This window comes from Perognathus longimembris, chromosome 1 (assembly GCF_023159225.1).
Source record: "Perognathus longimembris pacificus isolate PPM17 chromosome 1, ASM2315922v1, whole genome shotgun sequence".
Classification (NCBI taxonomy): Eukaryota; Metazoa; Chordata; class Mammalia; order Rodentia; family Heteromyidae; genus Perognathus; species Perognathus longimembris.
This window is the reverse complement of record NC_063161.1, coordinates 119,352,851-119,374,427: the sequence shown is the minus strand read 5'-3', so window position 1 is coordinate 119,374,427 and position 21,577 is coordinate 119,352,851. Positions and strand designations below refer to the sequence as shown.

At 37.4% G+C, this 21,577-nt stretch overlaps 1 protein-coding gene across 4 annotated transcripts in view; it reads right to left on the bottom strand.

The window, feature by feature from the left end:
• The window catches only part of Dennd4c (DENN domain containing 4C), a 96,172-nt gene that overhangs the window by 60,762 nt on the left and 13,833 nt on the right, over window positions 1–21,577 (bottom strand). For all 4 annotated transcript variants that reach the window (XM_048356811.1, XM_048356894.1, XM_048356731.1 and 1 more), the window contains exons 3-9: window positions 18,970–19,222; window positions 16,650–16,719; window positions 14,711–14,880; window positions 9,799–10,037; window positions 7,760–7,826; window positions 5,769–5,827; window positions 3,450–3,594 (exon numbers count right to left, since the gene is read on the bottom strand). In XM_048356811.1, the coding sequence (XP_048212768.1) occupies window positions 3,450–3,594; window positions 5,769–5,827; window positions 7,760–7,826; window positions 9,799–10,037; window positions 14,711–14,880; window positions 16,650–16,719; window positions 18,970–19,222 (1,003 nt within the window). The remainder of the gene's footprint in view (window positions 1–3,449; window positions 3,595–5,768; window positions 5,828–7,759; window positions 7,827–9,798; window positions 10,038–14,710; window positions 14,881–16,649; window positions 16,720–18,969; window positions 19,223–21,577) is intronic.

Genomic DNA, 21,577 nt, shown 5'->3' with positions numbered 1-21,577 from the left:
CTTTTTTCTGTAAAAAGTAACAAATAATTTAGGCCTTGTGATCCTTGTTACAATTCTGTTATTGTGCATGAATACAGTAATTGGTGGTATTGTAATAGGTAATATCCAAATTGTGGTCTGTGTCCAATATAAAAGACGGGTTTTGTCTATAGTTTGCTGATACCTGGTCTGACAGGAAAAAGTAGAAAATAAACAAAAATACTATGTTTGACGTGATAAATACTATGTTTAAAAGTGGTAGCACTATGGAAAAGGAAAGTTAAAGCCCAGTGAAGATGGTTAAAGTTCAGAGTGAGAGTAAAAAACAGGTATATTAGACAAACAGGATAGCCCTCATAAGAAAGTGATAACTAAGCTCCAACTCGAAGGTAAGAAATTTAGCCAAAGAGAGGATAGCTACCAGATGAGTGCTTCAAATAGCAGGACCAACAAGAGCAAAGGCCTTAAGGCATGAAGACCGTCCCAAGAATAGCAAAAAGTCAGTGTGGCTGGAGAGTGAGCAAGGGGGAAGAGTCCTAGAAAAAGAGATCAGATTGCTAAGGAAGAGAAAGATTGCCTTGAGTGAAAACTGTTCATCAGCAACTAAGAAACTCTTAGAGCTATGACATTCTTCTATCTATAATTTTTCACTTTTACAATGCCTTCATCATAATAGGAAGTTTTTTTGGTTTTGTTTTTTTCTTAGTAATTAAGGGCCAGGCATGGATGACTCATACCTGTAATCCTAGGAGGCTGAGATTCTTATTTCCAATTAATCATCAAAAAAGCCAGAACTAGAACTACAGGTCAAGTAGTAGAGCACTAGCCTTGAACAAAAAAAGCTCAGGGACAGTGCCTAGGCCCTTAATTCAAACTCCAGGACTGGCACCAAAAAAATGCACTTAAGGGTTTCATCAATCTTTGCTATGAGTATTTTTTATATTCAAATTGTTTTCCTTTGAAGCTATTACCTTGTCATCATTCTTCTTCAAAAGATAACCAAATCCCAATTTAATAATTGTTTTGCCTACAATTCAGACAGGTCTCCAAAATCAGCTAGATAAACTATAAATTCTTGCTTTTCTTATAATTTTACGAATTCTACTTGGCATTTTTTTTCCACCTGAACTTGCATTGTATTGTGGAAATCAAGAACTTGGAAAACAAAGATTTTAGCAAAAGGCATAAATAATCACTAATATTTTAGGAAGAAGTAGAAGGAACTTTCTGAACCTGATCAGTACATTAACTAACATGTCATTATATAACAACTTTTGCTTTCACGTGCAAGGATGGAGGCCTAGAAAATTAATAGCTTTTGTTTGTTGGTCTATTTTATAGTTAAGGATAATTTCACTATATTGACCAGATTACCCCTAAACTCACCAAAACCAAAGCTGACTTCCAACTTGCTATCCATGTGCTGAGATGACAGGTGTCACCAACATTCCCAGTTCGAAAATAATACTTAGTGAGCAGCCTCATAAGCCATATTATGCTGTTTTCACTAGTAACATTTCTCTGATCAAATCAAGTTCTTGGAGATACACAAGTACTTATAAAGTACACAAATACTTCTTTTTTTGTTTTTTAGGTAGGGTTGGAAGCTCCTCTCATCAACTCTCTTCTTTTTTTAAAAAAATTTGCTTTATTATTATTTTAAAGGTGATGTACAAAGGGCTCTCAATTACATGAGTCAGGTAATGAATAATTTCCTTTCATATACTTATTTTTTTTTGTTGTTTTTTAAACAAATACTGAGTACCTACTCCACGCTAGGCAGCTGGAGTAAGTTCTTAGAATAAGTAAATCAGGTCCTTACTTTCATAATATTAACATCTTTTTTTTGGCAGTCCTCAGGTTTGAACACTGGGCACTGTTTGTTTTGCTCAAGGCCAGTGCTCTACCACTTGAGCCACAGCACCACTTCTAGCCTTTTCTGTGTATGTGGTATACGGAGGAATCAAACCCAGGGCTTCATGCAGGCAAGGCAAGCACTCTACCACTAAGCCACATTCCCAGCCCAATACTAACATTCTTAAAATGAGGGAAAGAGACCAAGTATTGTAGTTCATGCTTGAAGCAGGAGTATTTCAAATTCAAGGCCAGCCAATAGTAAGTTTAGGGCCAGGCCACACTGGGCTGTAACATTGAGAACTGTCTCAACAACAAACCAGCCAAGCACCAGTAGCTTCAGATCTCAGAATACTGAGATCTGAAGATCATAGTTCAAAGCCAGCCCAGGCAGGAAAGTCTGTGAGACTCTTATCTCCAATTAAATAACAGAAATAAATTTCCAATAAACCACCAGAAAGCCTGAAATGGAGCTGTGGCTCAAATGGTAAGCACTAGGCCTGAACAAAAAAGTACCAGGCTGGACTGGGAATATGGCCCAGTGGTAAAGTGCTCACCTCGTATACATGAAGCCCTGAGTTCGATTCCTCAGCACCACGTATATAGAAAAAAGCCAGAAGTGGCGCTGTGGCTCAAGTGGCAGAGTGCTAGTCTTGAACAAAAAGAAGCCAGGGACAGTACTCAGGCCCTGAGTTTAAGCCCCAGGACTGGGGGGGAAGTACCAGGCTTTAAGTTTAAGCCCCAGGACCTGCACCAAAAAAAACCAAAAGGTCTGTATTATCAGTATCTAAGTATAATTGAAGATTTCTGAATTTTAAACACACATGATCTGACTTAGTTTTTATTTGTGCTTTATACAACAGCTAAGTATTTTTATACTATGGTATTCAAAATAAGCCTATATATTACTATATAAAATTGTTAAAAATTACAATGAGAGCAGGGTACTAGTGAGCTCATACCTATAATCCTACCTATTCAGGAGGCTGAGATCTGAGGATCGCAGGTCAAAGCCAGTGCAGGCAGGAAAGGCTGTGAGACTCTTATCTCCAATTAAATCACAGAAAAAGCAACAAGTGGTGCTGTGGCTCAAGGAGCAGAGTGCTAGCCTTGAGTAAAAGGCACTTAGGGACAGCAGCGTCCAGGCCCTGAGTTCAAGCCTCAGGACTGGCAAAAAAAAGTTACAATGAGCAGAGACTAATCATGTAACTCAAATGCTAATTTAAGCTGAAATGAGTCACAGCTTCTCCATTAATATAATCAGCTTCATTTACAAGATTTTGTCTCATTTTGAAGACATCTCAATTTGTAGACCAAATTTACAATGAACTCCAGATCCTCCTGCCTCAACTTCCCAATACTGGGATTTCAGTCATGCAATATCATACTTGATTTACAAGTTTTATATCTACTCTTGGGACAAGTCTTAAAAAATAAAAAACCAGAAACTAATCAATTTCCTCAAATGGAAATCACCTTTTCTTTCTTCATCCTTCCTATTTTTCTTTGCAATTCAATTATAAGTAATTTTCAAAGCTGCTTTTCTTGAAGAGTTGTGTTTAGAGTACAGATTCTCTGTCAATAATTTTGTCCTAAAAGGAAAATTCTATACTTACAGCAACAACTGCTTCAGCTACCCCAGTCAAGACAGCTGGCCTAAGAGAATGCAGTAGAATCTTACTCTCAAGTAAAACCAAGAGCAGCAATGTTGCACAGTTCTCAGGACCCAGGTTCATCAGCAAAGTGCTAAAGTTGGCTCCACTAGATAAAAGAAAAGAAGGTTATGAATTACTTTGGTAAAACTTACTGAATTATTTCCTAAATGTTCAATGTGCATATGTGAAAACAGAATGAGGTGAACTTTGAGAGGATGAGTTGGGTTGAGAGATCAGAAGGATGATGTTAAGCAAGATGCACTATATTCATAAACGGACATGATAAATTGAAACCTCTTTTGACAACTACTTAAAAACATTATGCCAGGTGCCAGTGGCTCATGTCTGTAATCCTAATTACTCAGGAGGTTAAGATCTGAGGATCGAGAGATTTGAAGTTGGCCTGGGCAGGAAAGGTGGTAAGACTCTCTAATTAACCACACAAAAGCCAGAAGTGGAGCTGTGGCTCTAAGTGGTACAGCACTAGCCTGGAGTAAAAAACTTAGGGACAGAGGGCTTGCCTAGTGGCAAGAGTGCTTGCCTGGCATACATGAAACCCTGGGTTCAATTCCCCAGCACCACATATACAGAAAATGGCCAGCAGTGGCGCTGTGGCTCAAGTGGCAGGGTGCTAGCCTTGAGCAAAAAGAAGCCAGGGACAGTGCTCAGGCCCTGAGTCCAAGGCCCAGGACTGGCAAAAAAACAACAACAAAAAAAACTTAGGAACAGCACCCAGGCCCTGAGTTAAAGCCCCATGACATAAATAAATTAATAAATTTAAAATTATATTAAAAATTATTTCCTAAATGTTAAGACTGCAAATTTAGTGCTAATTTCAAGTGTTAGTTAGCAATGAAAAGTAAAACCCAGCAGTTTAATGAAGTGATTTAAACCTATCCTTTTGTAACAAAGGGCAAAGGGGCATTTATCAGGAAACATTTTCAGATTTGAGCTGAGTTCAAAAGATGAGAGGTAAGGGTGGAATGGACCTGGGGAAGACATGCAAAAGGTCCAGGGCAAGAAAAAAACTGTAGTCCTAAACACAAAACCATAATGGGAGTAGGTGAAATTAACAGGAGATTAAGCTGAATAGAAATGATACAATGGCATGTGTGCTCTCAAAAGACACTTTATCCATAGGGTGGATAAAGAACTAAGGAAAGCCAGGTCCTAGTGATTAACACCTATACCTGTAATCCTAGCTACTCAGGAGGTTGAGATCTGAGGATCATGGTTCAAAGACAGCCTGCACAGGAAAAACTGTAAGACTTTTATCTCCAAAGACTGGAAGTGGAGCTGTGGCTTAAGTGGTAGAATGCCAGCCTTGAGAGAAAAAGGTAAAGGACACAAGCCAGGCACCAGTGGCTCATGCCTGTAATCTGAGGATTGCAGTTCAAAGTCAGCCCAAGGCAGAAAAGTCTCCAATAAACAACTCAAAAACTGGAAGTGGTACTGTGGCTCAAGTGGTAGAGCACCAGCCTTGAGCACAAAGAAGCTCAGGGACAGCGACCTGCCCCTGAATTCAACACAACCGACAAAAAAAAAAAAAAGTAAGTTACAGGACAGTGTCCAGACCCTGACTTTAAGCCCCAGTTCAGGAAGAAAAGAAGGAAGGAAAAGAGAGAGGGAGGAAGGGAGGGAGGGAGGAGGGAGGGAGGGAGGGAGGGAGGGAGGGAGGGAGGGAGGGAGGGAGGGAGGGAGGGAGGGAGGGAGGGAGGGAGGGAGGGAAATAAAGAAAAAGAAGGAAGAAATAGTAGTAGCAGTAGTAGCAGCAGCAGCAGCAGCAATAGTAGTGAAGGAACTGTAACCCATCTGTACATCAGCTTTATGATAACAATAATTTAAAATTAAAACAAGAGCTGAAGGAAGGCAAGTAAAAGGATCAATTAATGATAAAGCAGTACAAGTAGGTAGACATTCTAGTTTGGATAATGATGCAAATGAAGAAAAGTAAATAAATTCACAGCATTTGCCAAATTAAATTCAGTACACTTGGAACATTAGTTATGAACCAGATATGGGGCAAAGAGATGAGAAGAAAAAGGAATTATTCCTTATATCCAATCTTAGAAACATTTATGCTAGCCTTGCCTAGTTTGCAAAATAACACTTAACTCTGGCATCCTACCCCTAAAGCATTTTAAAGCACTATAAACTCCATTAATTAGAATGGTGATATGGTTCCATGGTAAGAGTTTGTGCTGGACATTCAAGGCCCTGGGTTCAAATTCCTAGCATTCTCATCCCCAAAGAAAGAGAGAAATAAATACCAATAAATACCTTAGTGGTAAAGGTGTACAAACAGGCTGTGATAATATTAATGCATCATGAACTGACAGCTGAAACAAACAAAAAAGTAAATTAACAAAATCAATTTTGAAATCTAAATATTCAGATCAATGAAAAATAGTTTACTAAGCAACAAGACGTACTTTTGAAACTAATATGTAAAATATAAATATGTAAAATTTACTTAAGAGGTATATGTAAACAATTAAAAGTATTTGGTTTTTTTTTTTTTTCAATGGCTCACACCTGTAGTCCTAGCTACTAAGGAAGTTGAGATCTAAGGATCACAGTTCAAAGTCAGCCTTAGCAGAAAAGTCCCTGTGAGACTCTTATCTCCAATTAACCACTCAAAAACCAGAAGTAGAGCTGTGGCTCAAAGTGGTATGAGCAAATGAGGTCAGAGACAGTGCCCAGGGGCTGGGAATATGGCCTAGTGGCAAGAGTACTTGACTTGTATACATGAAGCCCTGGGTTCGATTCCCCAGCACCACATATATAGAAAACGGCCAGAAGTGGTGCTGTGTCTCAAGTGGCAGAGTGCTAGCCTTGAGCAAAGAGAAGCCAGGGACAGTGCTCAGGCCCTGAGTCCAAAGCCCAGGACTGGCAAAAAAAAGAGAGACAGAGACAGCGCCCAGGACCTAAGTTCAGGCCCCACAACTGACAAAAACAAGACAAAATAAAACAAAAGAACATTCATTAACTTGTCTGGCAATCTGATCTTGACTTTATATCCAAGCAAGCAATCCATGAAATCATCTCTCTGAATAGGTTCAGACCTGGTCATTCTATATTAATCTTAGTTGGCAAGTTATGTATGTCACAAGTTACATAAATCTGCCTTTTTTTTTTTTTGTGCCAATCCTGGTTTGAACTCAAGGTGTGGGAACTGTCCCTAACCTTTTGTGTTCAAGGCTAGTGCTCTCTACCACTTTGAGCCAAAGCTCCATTTTTGGTTGGTTTTTTTTTTTGTAGTTAATTGAAGATAAGAGTCTTACAGACTTTCCTTCCTGGGCTGGCCTTGAACCACAATCCTCAGATCTCAGCCTCCTAAGTAACCAGGATTATAACAGGCATGAGCCACTGGTTTCTGGCGGCAAAGATCTACCATTTATTTGTTTATTATTTTTGCCAGTACTGGGGCTTGAACTCAGGGCTTGACCACTGTCCCTGGCTTCCTTTGCTCAAGGCTAGCACTCTACCACTTGAGCTACAGCGTCACTTCTGGCTTTTTCTGTATATGTGGTGCTGAGGAATCAAACCCAGGGTTTCTTCATGCATAAGCAAGCACTCTACCATTAGGCCACATTCCCAGTCCCCCATTTATTTATTTTTAATACAATTTTGTTATTACTAAGGTTTTGCGAAAGGGGTTGCCATTTCCTAAGTCAGGCAATGAGTAGATTTCTATTTTTGGACAATGTTACCAGTACCTTTACTTTCCCCCAGTTTTCCCCTCCCATCTCTGCCTACACATTACATAGGTCATTTCCCACATAGTATATACCAAATAGTATGATTGTATTTGTTTACTCCCTTTTTGCGAGGTATGCTATTTATTACAGCGAAAAGGAAGCAGTTCTCACCAGATGTGAGAAGCACTGTTATAGACTATTTTAATCTCTCCCTCTAACCTAAGTTTATTTCATATTAATATTTGTCACCCTGATATTATGAACATGACCATAACAGAACTTGAGGATTTACATTATTAAATTTAGCTATAAATAGGCTTTATGAACTATGATGACAATGTGGCAAATCAAAAATTGTAATTATTACAATTCTGTAGGTCAGGCATCCAAAATTCCGTAAGAAAGACTCCTCGATAAAGCTAGTAAATACAGGATGTTTAAGAACATAATGAATACATTATTAGTTCATCTCAAAAGATTAAAATAATCCATTCTGCCATTACTGGAATAAACAGAACAGAACTGGAATAAAATGCAGAACTGTCTCAAAATACATTCCTTTTTAATTACCTGTACAAGTATTCTTGGTCTTTGTGGTGAAGGAAAAGGGATGTTCTGCATAAAATGTGAAATGTACCTAGGAAAGATTATGAAATAAAAACCATAATTAGTTTCATAAAATCTATCAAGGATTTTAACAAATCTTAAATATCACTATAGCTAGGCATGGTGGCATATACCTATAATACCAGCACTCAGAATACTAAGGCAAGATTGTGAGTTCAGAGTCAGCCTAAACTACATAGTGAAAACCTATATCAAAAGAAAACAAAACAAAAAAAATCACTATATATCATCCCTGTTATAACAAGTCTATTTATTTAAACACATATGTTTTTTTGTCAGTTATGAAGCTGGAATTCAGGGCCTGAGCGCTGTCCCTGAGTTTTTTGTTGTTGTTGTTGCTGTTCAAGACCAGCGCTCTACCACTTGAGTCACAGCACCACTTCTAAGAATTTTCTTAATGTAAATAAACAACCACTAAATTTCTTATACATGTACTTACTGATTCAAAATCCATACCCATTCCTCCCATTAATCACCAGGAAAATAAAAACAACAAAAAATAGCTCTCATACAGAAGGTAATTTTTATTGCCACTACAAGACAACAACTAACATAAAGAATTAACTAATACAGAATGTAATCCTAGATTTACTAATATACCTTTGGATAACCATCTATCCACTCTGTTTTGTCACTCAAATGTTTCTTAAGCTTCTCCCAAGTTTTGAGCTCTTGGGAGCCACTGAAATGCCAGATATTATATGAAATACTGATCAAATACACTGATTTTCTTTTCATAAACTTCATAGAATCTTAGTTTTCCAAGTTTTCTAAGTGCTAACTATTGTTAAATTTTACTTTTAAAATATTCAAAGTAACCTGACAACTTTAAAGTAAATCTTAGAACTGTGAGCACAACATTCAAAATACATTCACAGGGGCTGGGAATATGGCCTACTGGTAAAAATGCTTGCCTTGTATACATGAAGCTCTGGGTTCAATTCCTCAGCACCACATATATAGAAAAAAGCCAGAAGTGGTGCTGTGGCTCAAGAAGTAGAGTGCTAGCCTTGAGCAAAAAGAAGCCAGCGACAGTGCTCAGGCCCTGAGTCCAGCCCCAGGACTGGCAACAAAAACAAAACAAATAAAATACATTCACACTACACTATCAACATTCTGAGAGGACATTAGGTTGAAACTCCTACTTTTATACCATATTGTGATGAGTTAACACAAAGCTTTACATAGCTTTGTGTTGTGTTAAAAGAATGCAGACGTTAACAATCAACAAAAGTTAATGTAAATTAGAAATAAGAAAGTTTAGAAAAGAGTGACTTCACATCAATTTTTTTTTTTTTTTTTGCCAGTCCTGGATCTTGGACTCAGGGCCTGAGCACTGTCCCTGGCTTCTTTTTGCTCAAGGCTAGCACTCTGCCACTTGAGCCACAGCGCCACTTCTGGCCATTTCCTATATATGTGGTGCTGGGGAATCGAACCCAGGGCTTCATGTATATGAGACAAGCGCTCTTGCCACTAGGCCATATTCCCAGCCCCCACATCAATTTTTTCTTACAAAAGATTTCTATGACAGAGAAATACAAACTGAGGAAAAACAAGGATTTTGTCGCACACTAAGACCAAAACTTTACCCTTACCATCAATTAGCTCACTTTTAGTAATGTCTACATCAATTTAGAGATATTTTATATTTATAACTTGGATTGGCCATTGTGTATAGAGTATATGAGTATGTCATGGTTATTAGAGAATGAGTAAGAAAACAGAACACATGCAACACAATTTTTATGTTACTTCCTTGGCTAAAACTCCCAAAAGAGTTGCATTTCGACATCTTTAGCACCACTTTTCAATTTTAAGGTCACAGTCAATAATCAGGTGGAAAAGGGAGTTAAGTGCAAAGCAGGGTGAGTATGACTTATCTGCCCTTTCAACTTCAGAGCTAAAAGTTAAAACAATAAAATATGTATTTAAACCTCTGATTTCTCACCAGACAGCACTCTATCTATACTCATTACACGTACTTCTCAATGGGAAGAGGATGTGGTCCAGACACAGAGAGTTTGTAGATAAACATAAGAAATTTTTTAAAAGCTTCAAAAAAAGGCCAGTGTGACAGTAAACAAATGCATTTGTTTGAATTGATGGATTTGATGACCATTTTCCTCTCCACGGGTGTCAACAGGCCCAGCTGCATCAGCTGTTTCTCTGTTAGAAGTTCCCGAGAATAGGATTCATAAAACTGGATAGCAGCTCCATATACCTATAAAGTAACAGAATTCTGTTTTGAGTTTGTTTTTCAAAATTAAGTTCCCCTCTTTCAGGTCCTCCTGTTTGCTTGACAAGTGTCTTATCACTTGAGCCACACTCCTCGCCCAGTTTTCTTTAAGTATTTTTCATAGAGCCGTCTTGAGGGTTTTTCTCTGGGCTAGGCTTAAACTTTGATTCTCCTCCCTATCGTCTCTCAGTTGGGAGCTGTGTCACCACACTGGGCTTCGAGAAGTAGGGTGATTAAGGTTCAGGGCCAGCTCAGACAACAAAAAGTTAGTGAGACATTATCTCAAAAAAGCAAGCCGGGCCAAGTGCCACTGGCTCATGCCTACATTCCTAACTACTCAGGAGACTTGATAATTGGGGGTGTCATGGTTCGAAGCCAGCCCATAAAGGAAAGTACATAAAACTCTTATCACCAAAAAACAGCTGTCGCTCAAGTGGTAGATCACTATCCCTGAGTAAAAAAACTCACAATGCCCAGGGCTTGAGAGTTCAAGCCCCAGAACCAGTACAAAAACAAAAGACGAAAAACAACAACAACAAAAAACAAGCTGAACATAGTGGCACACATCTGTGACCTAAAGTCAGAGAGGTAGGCAGATCATGAACAGAGGCCAAACCTGGCCAAAAACACGAAACCCTATCTAAAAAATAATTAAAACAAAAAGGATGGGGGGGTGACTCAAGCAGTACACTTGCTTAGTTAGCAAGCTCAAGGTCCTGAATTTAAAAAACACAGTAATACCAAAACAAATAATAAAACTTATTATATTCTGCCAAAACCTCCTTTTCTGTAGGTTGTCTTTTCATTCTTTTGATAGTACTCTTTGATGCACAGTGTTTTAAATTCTAGTAATGCCTAATTTATCTTACTCTTTCATACATATACTTTAAAGTGTCCTATCAAAAATTATCAGCAAATTCAATGTCATGAAGTTTTTCTTAAACTGTTTTGTAAGTTTTATGCTTCCAGCTCTCAAGTAGAGCTCCTTAATATATTTTTGGTTTGGTACATGTATGTGTGTATATCTGTAGGGTTTTGGTTTTGTATTTTGTTCTGCAATGCTGGGGATCCAACTCAAGTCTTTGAACATGCTAGGCAAGCAGTCTATCACTGAGGCACATCTCTAGTCAATTTTTACAGTCATAAGACATAATCTGTCAGTCACATCTAAACTTTTTATTCTCTTCATCCCTTTACTTTCAACTTATAGTATGTTATAGGAACTTAACTAATATTTTTCCAATATCTTTTACTGATATTTTGGTGGGGTTTTTTTTCCTTTTTGTGCTGGTACTGGGACTTGAACTTAGGGCCTGCACTCTTGCTTGAGTTTTTCACCCAGGGCTGGAGCTCTACCATTTAAGCCATAACTTCGACTTCTGGCTTTTTGGTAGTTAATTGAAGATAAGAGTCTCACAAACTTTTCTACCCATGCTAGCTTTGAACCTTGATCCTCAGCTACCAGCCTAGTGAGTAGCCAGGATTACAGATGTGACCAGTAGCTGACTGTTCTATGGTATTTCTGGGGTTTTTTTCTCAGTCCACTACACTCTACCATCTATTTCTACTGAAACAATTCTGATCAAGATCTCCTATGACTTCCAGCTGAGATACAATCAATACCTAATGCTTTTGATCTTCTATGACACAAGACGCTGCTGTTCCTGTCTTTAAACTCTGTAATCCTTTCGTATCTTTGGCAATACACATTTCTCGTGGTTCTCTGGTGACTTTTCTATTCCCTACACTAGACTCAACTATGCTATTAATCTCTTAAATATTGGTATTCCTCAAGGTTCTAGCTACATATTTGTATTCAAAAAATTCTGTAACTCAAACTATTGTGGTAACAAAACATAACTTGTTGTTTCTCCTTCTGTCTGTCCTGTTTCCTGAACTCAACTCCTATTCCCAAATGACTTAGAAATGTCTAACTGGATGGCCAACAGGCCTCTTTTTTTTTTTTTTTTTTGCCAATCCTGGGGCTTGAACTCAGGGCCTGAGCACTGTCCCTGGCTTCTTTTTGCTCAAGGCTAGCACACTACCACTTGAGCCACAGCACTACTTCTGGCTTTTTCTATATATGTGGTGCTGAGGAATTGAACCCAGGCAAGCATTATACCACTAGGCCATATTCTAAGCCCCCTCTATTTTTTAAATGAACATACTACACACATGCTTCTTTCAATGTTCCCAATTTCATTCAATAACAATGCTTCCCAGTCTCTCTTAGAAATCTGGAAGTCATTATCAACTCCATCTGTACGCACATCTCAAACAACTACTACAGGAAATCCCAACTGGTCTTAATGGAAAGGAAGTACTGGAAACTCCACTAGAGACAGTTATTTGAAGCTATAAATTTCATCCTTTAAAAGCTCCTAATGAAAAGGGAGATATAGCTCAAACAGATAAAAATATCAATTTCTGATAGAATTTACTGGTTCTGTTCAATGATTCAGATTTATGTACAATACAAAGAACATATGTATTTGGCAATTACTTTTTCTTGGCAGTGGTGGTACTAGGGTTTGAACTAAGGACCTAGACTTACTAGGACTAGGAAGGTACTCTGTCACATGAATCAGACCCCAAAGCCTTATATTTTTGTTATTCTTTTATATTCCTCCTCATCTATTCTTCAAACTCCTGGTATGGCATCAAATCCTTTGTGAAATATTTCTATCAAACCCATCCCTTCCTTTCTACAAATCAACCCTTCTTTCTAACGTTTTAAATATCTTTTAACTACCTGTCATTGTACACACCAAGTTAATCCTTGTCTAAACAGATGCGACATTAACAGATACAACTGTCTCAAAATATTCTCAGCCTAGCAATCACATGACTCTGAGTTCAAAGCCCTGTAACACCAAAGTGATATCAAAGTTTTTTTTTAGATGGTACTGAGGTTTGAACTCACAATCTTACACTTACTAGTCAGGTTCTCTGCCACTTGAGCCATCCTGACAGTTCCTTTATGAGTTAATTATTTTTGAGAAAGGGTCTCATTTTATGTCCTGACCAGTCTGGACTCTTATTCCCCTATGTATGCTTCCCTGTGTCAATGGGATGACAGGCATATGCTGGACAAAGTCACTGTACTACCCTCATAGCTTGAGACAACAGCCAGGCATGACAACACCCTACCATTGGTTAAAATGGACTCTTGTGAACTCTTTTTTTCCCTACTGCTGGCTTTGAATCCCCTTATCTCCATTTCCCAAGGAGCTAGAACTATAAACTTAGGTACTATACCTGGCTGATCTCAAGCGTTTTTTAACAAGCCTAGTAAGTGCAACATCCTGGGTTCAATCCCCAGTACCAAAGAAGAAACATAAAATGAAAACAGAAAAATCTATTTATTGGGCTGGGGACGTACCTCAGTGGTAGAGCACTCACCTAGCATATACAAGGCCTGAAGCCCCAGTACCACAAGAAAACAAAATTTTTAAAAATCTATCTTCCAAGCCAGGCTGTGGTGGCTCACATCTATAATCCTAGCTACTCAAGAGGCTGAGATCTGAGGTGCACAGTTTGAAGTCAGCCTGCTCAGAAAAGTCCATATGGGATTCTTATCACCAATAAATCACACACACACACAAATCAGAAGTGGTGCTATAGCTCAAGTGTTAGAGTGCTAACCTTGAGCAAAAGGAGCTTAGGGACAGTGCTCAAGCCCAGAGTTCAAAGTCCAGAACAAGCCAAAAAAAAAAAAATCCATCTTCCACTTCATTAATTTTTCCCTCAGATATAACTTGTCTTTTGTTAAATTCATTCATTAAACTTTCATTTTAAAGCCTATATTTCTTCTTTCCAATCTATCTACTTATTTAAGTATTTGTTTTTATGATATTCTAAGCTTCCTATTAAATACTGTCTATTAAATAATATACCTTATACATATAACATGTTATATTAATATTATACATTGAATAATATAGGATATACACTTAATATATAATTATTGTCTTTGTGTCATCATGCTACCATTTTAATACCTGAAGGTCTTACCTAGTTTTTGTACTGTGTTACGATAATTCCTCCTGTGATATCTCTGACTTAACTGTTATTATCTCCTTCTGAAATCTGGATTATGGAGGTATCCCTCCAAAGAAATATTACATTCCCTTGTGTAGAAGCTCTAGGACAATCAACATATTAATGATGACTTTCAACCTGGTTTCTCATCTCAGGCATTATAATATAAATTTAGGGATGAAGTTGTGGCTCAAGTGGTAGCATGTATGTCTTGTTTGCAAGCATGAGGCCCCAAGTTCAATTTCCAGTACGGAGAAAAAAAAAAGGATAAATCTAATTGTCAAAAAAATTGTCTAATCTGTCCAAATACTTGTAAGATTTTTTTTTTTTTGCCAGTTCTGAAGCTTGAACTCAGGGCCTGGGCACTGTCCCTGAGCTTCTTTTGCTCAAGGCTAGCACTCTTTACCACTTGAACCACAGCATCACTTCCAGCTTTTTCTGTTTATATGGTACTGAGGAATGGAACCCAGGACTTAATGCATGCTAGGCAAGCACTCTACCACTAAGCCATTCCCAGCCCTACTTATAAGATTTGAGCAAAGCTTATATGAAATGAATCACAATATAACATGAAAAACACGGACAAAACAGGTTTAGTCACTAAGGCAAAGATGTACCTTTTCAGCTGAAGAACCTGTCAGAACAAAAGTTGAAAAAACTGGAAGTGGATGTTTGGTTTGGGGATCCCAACATTCAATAGTGGCTCCCATTGGAAGGCAGAAGAGAGGCACAGATTCGGAGAGTGGGAAAGACTCATAGTCATCTTCTGGATACCTAAATATTAAACCTTTTAGAGAAAAAAGACAGTGACAACATTTCCCTAAAAAGTTGCTTTTCCATAAATTATATATGACATATATAATGGGATATTTTAATAACAAATTTCTTAGAAACATTTGTGTAAAATTTCAAAACCCATTTTTCCTCTGGCTATAGCAGAAATTAAAAAGTAAACATACATTTTTACATATTGCCCATGGGCTTAGAGAAATGGAAATATACCAAAAATGCAAATCAATACTCTCTATTTAACCAATCCTGATTACCAGTCTTAAATATACTTTTGTCCATACATGCTAAAACCTTGTAAAGAATGGTTAAGAATATATATACACATAACTTACCAACTATTTCATTTAGTCTTCCTATTATGTAAACTGTACCCCTTTTGCACAACACCTTGTCAACAAAATTTAATTAATAAATTAAAAAATTTTTAAGAAGAAATGAGTGTTAATGAAAAAAATGCCAAGGCAAGAGAAACTGTTACAGTCCTACACTTGCATTGAGAGAGATGCAGTTGTATAAGAAGCATGCAACATAAACAAATGAAAGGGCCCTGGTGATGGAGACCAGGGCAGCAGGAGCAGAGAACACTCTGAAAACAGTAACAGACACACAAGGCCCCTTCTAAACAAAGTAGCCACACATCAACTCATCAGCCTTAAATGTTGCCAATATAAAGATCACTTCCAAGGTAAAAACTTCCAAGTTCAAGTGGAAGAATTCTGAGTTCAAATTAAGTCTCCAAAAGCCTGTATATGAAATAATTGTCTTCTATCAAAACCTGACTACTTTTGCAAAACTTTTCTCTGCAAGTTCTGTTCAAGTGATATCTCTCCTCCAATTCCCTCCCCTAAAAACCTTAGGGAATCATGTACAATTGACACATTGCAACAGTATTAACAACAGCATCATACTTTAAAATGACACTGAATTTTTTTTATCATTAGTCTTTGTCTTTATTTTTATATCATGAACTAAATAGATTAGCAAAAATATTTCTATGAAGACAAGAGTTTTCAGATATGGGTTCTCCTAGCTTTCCTTCATTTCAAAAATTACTAATTAAAAAGTAATTGGCCCTGCTTCATTTCCCAAAGAAATATTCCAGTATCTCTTCTATTTGCAACTGGAGCATACCTGTATTTTCAGATTTTACCCCACCATACCAGTGGGATGAAGAGGTCACACTTAAATCTTTACAGCCCTTGACACTTTTATTGTGCGGTAAGAATGTGACGATAAGAATTCTCAAAACTTCATGGCAGAGAAGTTTCTCAGGCCTCCTCTCCTTCATAAAGGTGATTCTTTGCAACAAGGGAAAAAGGAAGCAAGTCCACCTTTCATGGCAAGTAGCATATGTTTCAAATCAGACACACAAAGATAAGAGAAGGAAATATACATGAAATAAAGATGTCGTTTGATACCTTTCTTATTGCCAAAATATAAAAGGTTCCAGAGAATAAGCAGTTTTTCATTATATTGTTAAATCTGCAAGTATAGACTAAAAACCTGAATGTTTATTCCACATAAGCTGCTCTAGGTAAAAGTTTGAATTTAGCTAATAGTGTACTGGGGAAGGGGAAATATTAGTATAACTTGTAGTAGATAATGCATTTAAGAAAACTTAGGTCTTTACATGTTAAAATTATACATAGTTCAATTTTATGAATAGGTACTTCCACAAATGACATAATGGAACATATTTTGTCTCAGGACAATCTATATGCACCACACTGTACAGTGAAGAAGATAAATATTTAATTCACTTACCAGCTTTATATGCTAATGCATTTGAAGCAGGCACAGACTTCTTATAACATAGAAACACGCTGGAACCCCACTGTAAAGTACAAATGAAATTTTACAAAAGACAAAAAGGTGAAAAGAAATTTATTTTCCTGAATGTCAACTAGAGATTTTAATTATTTATTCAAGAGAGTCTATTTAAAACCTATAATTATTCAACTGTAACCCCTGTGTATATCATCTTTATAATAACAATAATGTTTTTAATATTATGATTAGCCAGAGGTGGTGGCACACTATTGTAATCCCAGCACTGAATAGGCAGAAACAGGACTGTTTCAAGTCTAAGCCAGGGATATATAATGAAAACTGTCTCAAAAAGCAAAACAAAGAAATGTTGAATTAAAACATATGCTTATAGGGCTAAAAATGTAACTTAAGGAAAAATGCATGCTTAGCATTCACAAAGGCCTGAATGTGATCCCAGCACCAAGAAAATCCGAAACACTGTTTACTGAACAACTGTAGGTACAAAACAGCAAAACATGATTGAAAACACTAAAATAAAAGAAAGGAATAGAGAAGCAAGTTTCACAGGGCTTAGATTTCTGCAATCAAGTGTTTGCAAAAGGAAGCATGAAGCAGAGTAGACACTGAGACCCACACTAGGGAAGCCTGGGGTCCCTAGGGAGTAGTGTGGCAATCAGGCCCAAAGATCAGCCTGCCTCCACTCAGAGCAATAGTGCACATGGTCATCTCTGCCTATGCCACATTCAGCCAATACTAATTTGCCCTGGAATAACTTTCCAAATAAATCTAACTCAACATTAAACTTTAGGCTTATAAAACTATAATCCAGATATATATGTTGAATTTTCCCACTAGTCCTTTTAAAAAATAGGTATAAGAAGCTGCAGCATTTTTTGTTTGTTTGGCATTATGAAGCTTTGAATGCTATCATTTAAAGTTTGTATAAGTAGACGAGAAGCAGAAACCACTTTGCCTTCCATTGAAAATAAACAGAAGTTATAACATTAAACATTACAAGTGATTATGATGAGCCAGTTTTTTCAAGAAGCCTTCTTGCCAGGAAAGGAAGAGAGTCAGAGAGTCATAGCTGATGGTCCATGAAAACAAAGCTACAAAGTCAGGCACCAGTGGTTCATACTTGTAATTCTAGCTACTCAGAAGCCTGAGATCTGAGGATTGCAGTTCAAAACCGGCAACTGGCAGGAAAGCCTGTGAAACTCTTACCTCCATTAACAACTAGAAAACCAGAAGTGGCACTATGGCTCAAAGTGGTAGAGCACTACTAGACTTGAGTGATAAAGCTCCAGGACAGTACCTAGCCCCTGAGTTCAAGCCTTACAACCGAGGGAAAAAAGACAAAGCTACAATATTTTTAATAGATTATGTAAAGGGTACTCCTATCCAATCCCTCTGCAATTGTCCTTGAAATACCACTGGAAACCAAAGTTAGTAAAACAGCTATTGCTGTAACAAATAATATGAGGATTTATGAAGTGAGGGGAGAAAAGGGAAAAGAAGAATGAAAAGAAAAAAGGAAAAGGAAGGAAAAGAAAAAAGCAAAAGGAAGAGGAAGGGGAAGCGAGGACGGAAGAAAGGGGAGGAAGGAAGAGTATTACATACATATAATGAAAGTACTCTGCCAAGACATGAGGCCAGTAAACAGCCAGTTACAGGCAATATTTAACTACATAGTGAGGCCCTATTTCAAAAACCCAAACTAAAACAAAACAAAAAAGCAAAACAATTCTTAAAGTATCCTTTTCCTGGTATCCATTATACATGTATGATTAAATATATTAAAAATGTAGGACTTATTCTACATGATTAAATAGAATAGGATTAAATATGCAGGATTTTCTTTCTACATCTAAATAGAAAGTTACTGTGAATTATAAAATGTTCAGCCAGTCAGCTCTAGATTTCATACTCAGCACTGTTTTTCAAAAACAAAATAGCTGGGCACCAGTGGCTCATACCTGTAATCTTAGCTACTCAGGAGGCTGAGATCTGAGGATCACTATTCAAACCGAGCCTAGGCAGGAAAGTCCATGAGACTCTTATATCTAATTAACCACCAGAAAAGCAGCAATGGTGCTGTGGCTCAAGTGGTAGAGCACCAGCCTTGAGCTGAAGAGCTCAGGGACAGTGCCCAGGCCCAGATCTGGTTCAAGCCCCACCACTGACAAAAAAATAAATATATAAAAGTAAAAGAAAAATGAGAATTGTGTGCCTAACAGTAAACAGGAATTCAAAAGTATCCCTTGTGGCTTACTTTTAAATGAAAACTTTGAAAATAAAACTATTTTCTTCTTACCATGCCACAATTTAGATTTTTGTCAACTTTGCAGAAGGTATGAGGAGGGGTTTCTCCTTTGCTGGTTATAATAACACAAATATCAGTTACAGCCAAGGAGTTCTGGGGTCGAACTGAAGGAGCTCTTCGGTAAGTGATAAAGATTCTCTGTGAAGAAGTGGAACTGTTGTTGACATTGGCACAGCGACCATAGGGAGTGGCAGCAATCACTTCACATCCTGAAATAAGTCTTTCTTTCCCATCATATAAAACCCTGCATGGAAGGGAGGGGACAAAGAGAAAGACAGGTTCGTGTTAAGGATGGTTTTTTTTTCTTTTTCTTTTTTTTTTTTGTCAGCTTCAATTCAGGGGCCTGAGTGCTGTCCCTACGCTCTTTTGCTCAAGGCTAGCATTCTACCATTTTGAGCCACAGCTCCACTTCCCGTTTTCTAGTGGTTGATTATAGAGATGAGATCTCAAGAGGACTTTTTTGCTCCTGCTCCAGCTGGCTTCCAAACATAATCTTATTAGGACCTCAGCCTCCTGAATAGCTAGGATTAGAGGTATGAGCCATCAGTGCCAAGCAAGGATGGTTTTCTTCTTAAAAAAAAAAAAAAAAAAAAGGATAAAGGCCTCTGAGGATTATGGTTCAAAACCAGCCCAGGCAGGAAAGTCTCAGAGACTCTTACCTCCCATTAATCTCAGAAAAAGCTGGAAGTGGCACAGTGTGGCTCAAGTAAAGTGTTAATCTTTAGCAAAAGGAGCTCAGGGTTAGTGCCCAGGCCCAGTTCAAGTCCCAGAACCGGCGTGCGCACACACCAACCAACAAAAAATGAACAAATGCAGCAGTGGTACTCAGTAGACACTATGTTGAAAATAAACTTATGGGCAGGACAGGAGGGAAAAACTGAGAGAAAGAGAGAAGGAAAGGGTACCGTTGCTCAAAAATGAACTCATTATCTGACTTATGAAATGGTAACCCTTCTGTACATAACCTTAATAATAATAAAAATCTTAGCCAGGCAAGGGTACATATGTTGAAAACCAAAAAACATAGCTGAAAGAAATCTAAATAAATGAAAATATCTCGCAGATTGGAAAACTTACATTTATAAAAATTATAATACACCCCAAACTGATCTACAGTTTAGTAAAATCACCATGAAAATGGAATTTTTTACATAGACAAGATGATGCTATAATAGCCAGAATGCACTCAAATATTTACAGTATACCCTTGTGTGGTGGTGAATCCCTATTCTCCCAGCAACCCAAAGGCTGAAGCTAGAGGTTCATGAGTTACCAAGACTGGCCTAGACTACATAGTGAAACCTAGTCTCAAGAAAAAAAAAAATCTAAGGGGCAAATACACATAAATGGAACTGTTAAACTGAAGTCCCCTCATACTATTATTTAAAAATAATTTGTTTTAAGTAGAGGAATGTGAAAATATTTTGTAGAGTTCAATCATGCCAACTGTGTTAGAGCAATATATAGTAAGGGATATATTTTTCAATATTTTATGTTCAGCACATTCTTTGAGTAAAAAATATGTTCAGTAAAATATTTTGATTTTCTAAGTCTAAAATCTATTTTTAACAATGACAAAATGACCACCTTAATACATTATTTGTACATATGGTAAGTTATTATGGGTATTCTAAAAACATCATTTTTACAGAAAAAAAACAATGAAGGGCTGGGAATGTGGCTTAGTGGTAAAATGCTTGCCCAGCATGCGTGAAGCCCTGGGTTCTATTCCTCAGTACCACATAAACAGAAAACGCCAAAAGTGGTACTGTGGTTCCAAGTGGTAGAGTGTAAAAGAAGCTTGAGGATATTGCACAAGCCCTGAATTCAAGCCCCCAGACTGGCCAAAACAAGAACAAAAACCTTTTATATTCTAAACTTTCACAAAAACAATCCTCCTAAGTTACAAATAATCTCCTCTCAAAAATAAAAATCATAGTACAACTGTACTATTACTATTTTTTTCAGTGGTAGAGACTGGCCCAGGACCTCATCCATAGATAGGCAAGGTAAATCACATCCACAGATCCAAACTATGTTATTAAAAATAGGAATGTTTGGGGCGCTGGGAATATGGCCTAGTGGCAAGAGTGTTTGTCTCTTTTTAAGTCTTTAGCCCAGTTGTTGAGGGGGCTATTGGTTCTTTGTAGTTTTGTTTTGGAGGAATGTAATTTTTTTAGGATCTAGTTTTAGTTTGTTGCATGTTTTGAACCAATTTTGCCACCTTTTCTTAAAGAGGCTATCTTTCTTCCATCCTATTTTTTTAGCTCCTTTATCAAAGATTAAGTAGGCATAGTTCTGTGGGTTCATTTCTGGGTCTTCTATTCTATTCCATTGGTCTTCAGGCCTGTTCCGGTGCCAATACCAAGCTGTTTTTATTACTATAGCTTTATAATACAGCTTGAAGTTTGGTATTATAATTCCTCCAGCACTGTTCTTTCTGCTTAGGATTGTTTTTGCTATTCGTGGTCTTTTATTGTTCCATATGAATTTCTGGATTGCTTCCTCTAGTTCATTAAAAAATGGTGTTGGGATATTAATGGGTATTGCATTGAATTTGTAGATAGCTTTTGGCAATATTGCCATTTTGATTATATTA